General features: G+C 33.4%; 1 protein-coding gene across 1 annotated transcript; it reads left to right on the top strand.

Annotated features, from left to right (window-relative positions):
* Nucleotides 1-1,984: 1,984 nt before the first annotated feature.
* On the top strand, nucleotides 1,985-2,899 carry LOC131874017 (F-box/kelch-repeat protein At1g15670-like). Its single transcript, XM_059217221.1, has one exon. The coding sequence runs from the start codon at nucleotides 1,985-1,987 to the stop codon at nucleotides 2,897-2,899; it is 915 nt and encodes a 304-aa protein (XP_059073204.1).
* Nucleotides 2,900-5,160: the final 2,261 nt, after the last annotated feature.

Raw genomic sequence — 5,160 nt, 5'->3', positions numbered from 1 at the left:
TTTGTTGCCTTTGAATTATGTATTGTTTTTCTTGAAACATGACTATATCTTCTAATTTATTTTCCTGGATTCGATTGTGTGTATTTTTTTCCCATCAATGTTTTGAATCATACTCTGTGATTCATCTTTCATATCTTTGGAATTCTTTTCATCCTGATGATGAATCACGGAGTGTGATTCGAAATGTTGATGGGAAAAAAATACACACAATCGAATCTAGAAAAATACATTAGAATACAAATGGATTGTGGAAATCTCATAGCTTTAATGACTATATCTACTAAAATCTTTTCTAAGTGATGCTCAATCTAGTGTTACTTGTTAGGGGAATTTAAACCCCTAACATTGATTGTTGTCCAAGGGAGGCTCCTCCCTAGGATTTAGTCATAAATTTGCTTATACTAATGAATATCTTCTCAACTGCTTCTTCTTCAATTTTTTTTTTCAGACTTCCCTTACCTTTTTTCAGTTTTTGCAATAACAAGAGATTTCAATGTGAATTGACTTATGCATCTTTGATCTATGATTCTTAGATCATCATAATATAACTCACCCCATCCATTTGTGTCATCCTCTTTCTCTTCCACTTTAATCTCATCCTTATCACAATGATCACTTTTAGTTGTGACTTCCTTTCTTTTATTCTCTATTATAGATTGAGATTGCTTAGGGTGATTGTCCTCCCTACTTTTCCTTTTGGATCCAATTGCAATCTGATTTTTCCTTGGGAGGATATCAACATTAATAGTTTATTTTGTTGTCATGGTGCTTATTTGTTTTTCTCCACCACCAAAAGGCCAAAATTAGGGTTTTGCATTTTTGGTTTCTAGACTATAATAGTCTTAGATTTCCTATTGCATCCATCCTCATGATAATTTCTCCTCTTGTACTTCAGGCATACAAGTATGTCCTCCTCAACGTCAATGGATTGAAACTAGTGATGACTATCAACACAAAGGACAATTTCTTTTGGAATTTGTCTCACTATAGCTATTTGAAGTCAAGAAAAAAAATGAGGATCTCCTTCAAAAATCTCAATATCGATATCCATTAGGGTACCCAATGAACACCCAATCTTCTCCAAACAATCCTCCTACCAGTATTCCAATGGCAAATTATAAAGACTTATCCAAATTGGTTTGTCATAACTCATAAGGGGCTAACTTGACCATATTAAAATTGGGATGCCATTTTTGCATATACAATGGATATGGTCCCCTTTCCCTAAGCCATCTTGTAGCACACGCTATCTCTCTTCTATTGAAACAAAAAAAGTGACGAAGAAACCTTTAGGGAGAAATTTGATAATTAGCATTGTCCTCCGATTGTCAGAGATCCATGCCTTAATATTTTTCCTATGAGATCTTGGGCCAATGAAATGAAAAATTATTGCTAATTCCTCCATCAACCCCACATCATCAAGGCTTCGTTGGAGATAATAGTTGTAGCCATATTATGATTATGTAATTGGCATTCCTACAAAGTATTTAAGTTATACTACCGTTCTACGCTTTTTTACATTTGCTCTTAATGCCTTGCCATCCTTTTTAGTATTATATATTAATATACATAATTTAATATCTAACATATAGTAATACACATTTGATATTTACATATTTAATCTATAATATTAAATCTAAATAAATATTATATGTACAATTTAGATTTATTTATTCTTTTCTTAATTCAATATTGAACTTACATTATACTAATTTATTAGATATCTATAACATTATAACTGATATTAAATATGTAAAAGATATTTATTTAAAAACAATAATATTCTTATCCTTAATTACATGGGGGCTTCACATTCCCAACAAGTTGCTATTACAAACTAGCGGTTAATTACATGGATAGGCGTTTTATAATGGACAAAGAATCTCACCCCTTCACATAAGAAACCCCTTCGACCTAAACACAATTTGAACTTGCTGGCTATAAATAGAGAACATCGGGCATAAAAAGACAAACTTGGGTGGGAATGCCTCGGTGTGTCTGCAAAAGCTGGAACGCCGCATTGAAAAACCCCAACTTTTACAAAGAAAGAAAAAGATTGAATATTTCTGAGCAACGGGTTTGTATGCTCCAGGAAATAGACGGCATTTGCAACAGAGTAGGGGTTTACGACCTGGAGAAGAACTCGTGTAAAATTCTACCGCCCATTCCCACAGAATATAACAGCATCTTTCACTGCCATTTCGTGAAACAAAAGCTGGTTTTGATCTCGGTTTTGCTTGCGGACTCTACAAAAAATTGTGTGTGGTTATACGATTTTGCTTGTTCGAAATGGCGGCAGGGTGCCAAAATGCCAAGATGGCAGAATGCATTTGTCTCGGCAGCGGATGAAGACTGGGGACTAATTTATGTTTGTGGAGGGCATGACAGGATTATTCATGTCCGTAGCGCTTCAGTTTACATTGTGGAGGAGGACAAGTGGGATGTTCTCCCCGACATGAACACCTACATGGAGCCCTACAATATAGGTCTTTTCGCTGAGGGCAAGTTTTATGTAATGGGATATTCCAACCGCATTGAGGTTTTCGATTCATACACAAGAAGCTGGAAAACTATGGAGAATAGATTCAACAGTTGGCGTTATGTAAGTGCATTTGGGCGCTTTTACTGCTTGTCTGGTAGGGGATTGATTGAATATGACTATAGCCAAGATAAGCTACACTTTCTAGGGTCTCTTCCAACGGAGGATTGGGCCCGATTTATTAACTTCGCTGTAGTAGTTGGCAATAAAATCTTTGTGTGCAGGGAAATGGTTCAAGTTCAAGAGTTGTGTATGTTGGAACCTCCGAGTGAGAAAGGAGAAACGTTCAAGTTGATTGGCATTGAGACACCATTGGACCTCCAGGGTTTTGCTATACATGCTGCTACCTTACATCTTTGAGTGTTTTTCAGTTTTGAGTGATATATGACCAAATCACACCTGGATTTGTGCAGAATCCTCAATAGACACTCATTAACTACAGTAACTCTCAAGTATTTAAAAAAACTATATATGCTGAGAATTTATTGGCGGATAGGTTATACATTTGTGAAGTCAGTGAAGTTTACTTTTTATGTTTGAAGTTTATTCCATAGTATTATTATTAATTTTTATGCTAGATGCCATTAACGGTTAACAAAATGTAGAGAGATCAATATGGTCTTCAGAGGTCAAGTCTCTAATCACTGGTTCAAATCTGTTATTAGCTGAAGCCTCTGTTCCATTTTTTTTAACTGGCTTGGTATGTTATTAACTTGCATACAATTCCTAGGCTTGTTCAACAAATATTTTTAATGACATTCTAACAAACAGTGTCTAATGAGTTCATTCGGTTTGTTCTAGTCTTTAGATTCATCAGTTTTGTATATCTTTACTGGTTCTAAACTAGGCAAGGTGAAGATCGCCAGTTGAACACTATTATGTTGTGTGTTATAGACACCACAGTGGCAATTTGACAATAGCATTGCAATGTGGCATGATCTGAAAGGAAATATGTATTCCTGTAAAGTTGCAAATATTTGAAGTAGGTAGTGTGCAGTGTCTTGATGTTTCAAAAATGATATCGCATAGCTTATCCATATCTTGAAGGGTCTGTTTAAATGTGTTTTCTGCTTAAATTTAAGTAGCTGAAATATTCTTGTGCAGTGCAGACGCCATTTCTGTTAACCGTTTTCCAAGGCTTAACAAATCTGAAGTGTTTTGCAAATCTAAGTCATGAACATGCTTTCTAGGGTTTTGTAGACTTGCACAGTCGAACAAGTCTGTGAAACTTATCAATGTTTTGGTTTTTTATGTAGAATTTGATTCTTCAGATTTTGTTTACTTTAGATGCTCCTTACATTTTACATTTTCATCTTTGATTGCTTTTGGCTCTAGGTATTACATTATTCAACTCTAAATTTTATAAGATATTCATCCCTACTGTATTTAACACCAAGTATATATTTTACTTTACTCCTTAAAATGACCATATCAATGATAGATACTTATTAGTTAAGCTCATGTTGTTACTCATTATTTATTTATTTGTATTCAATTTTTTATTTGTTAATATATTTATCAATATGTGATTATGATAACTGACAGTTTTGATGACATTATGTATATTTTATTGTAAAAAGTAAATAAGAATTGCAAATAAATGCTGGAAGGAAAATCACTGCTGTAACAGCAGCTACAACAACCAAAATCACTGCTGCAACATAAAAATCAACAGGCTGGAGGAACAGCTACACTAGACAAAATTTACAACCTGTTTCTTTTTTGCTATTTTAATTATCTGCTTGGCTACTATGATGTATGTAAAAATCTAATTGTAGACATTATTCTTTTACTTACAAGCATTAAATCTTAAACAGATGTATGGATTTTCATGTACTATATTTCAATTATATATTTAATAAGAGAAATTGAATTACTATAACACTCTTTTAATCAAATAAAAAAAAGAAACAACAATCAATAATATAGAATGGAAGACACAAGAGTTCTATACAATAAATGAGTGATGATTCTATAATAAATGACATCTATGAAGACTTATACAATGTTGGTTTCAATGGACATGATAGAAATTAATGTTCTACTTGAGACTTAATGTGCCCCAGAACACAATTGGAAGGCACTTGTACGTGGAAGATCCACCCACCCTACGATTCAATGGCTTAACTTTCTTTTAATGAAGGAAGATAGTTTCAACCCGCTGAATCATTGAAGCAAAAACAGTCTTTCAAACTTGATCAATGTTTTGACTTTTTATGTAGAATTTGATTTATATTCACTATAACAACTTCTTCAGATTTTGTTTACTTTTAAATGATCCTTTTATTGTTTTTGGTGTCTGACATTACATTATTCAACACCAAGTATCTATTTTATAACTTTGTTTCTTGAAATGACCATAGCAATGATAGATAGTTAATAGTTAAGCTCATGTTGTATCATTCAAATGTCCTTTTGAACTTTTTTTGTCTGTTTTGAAAAGAGCAGAATGCAAAGTTGGCTATATGTATTCAAGGTTAATCTGATGTATATGTTTATAACTTTCCATCCCTTACATCTTTCATCCTTAAGAGAGGATACTGGGTGGTAAGATTTCCAAATTTATTTAAGGGTCTGTAGCAGTTTCTTTTGCTGAGCTATTCACTTCACTTGTTTAGGCT

This window comes from Cryptomeria japonica, chromosome 3, assembly GCF_030272615.1.
Source record: "Cryptomeria japonica chromosome 3, Sugi_1.0, whole genome shotgun sequence".
In the NCBI taxonomy this organism is placed as follows: Eukaryota; Viridiplantae; Streptophyta; class Pinopsida; order Cupressales; family Cupressaceae; genus Cryptomeria; species Cryptomeria japonica.
The sequence above is the reverse complement of the archived record's forward strand: the minus strand, read 5'-3'. Positions and strand labels throughout refer to the sequence as shown.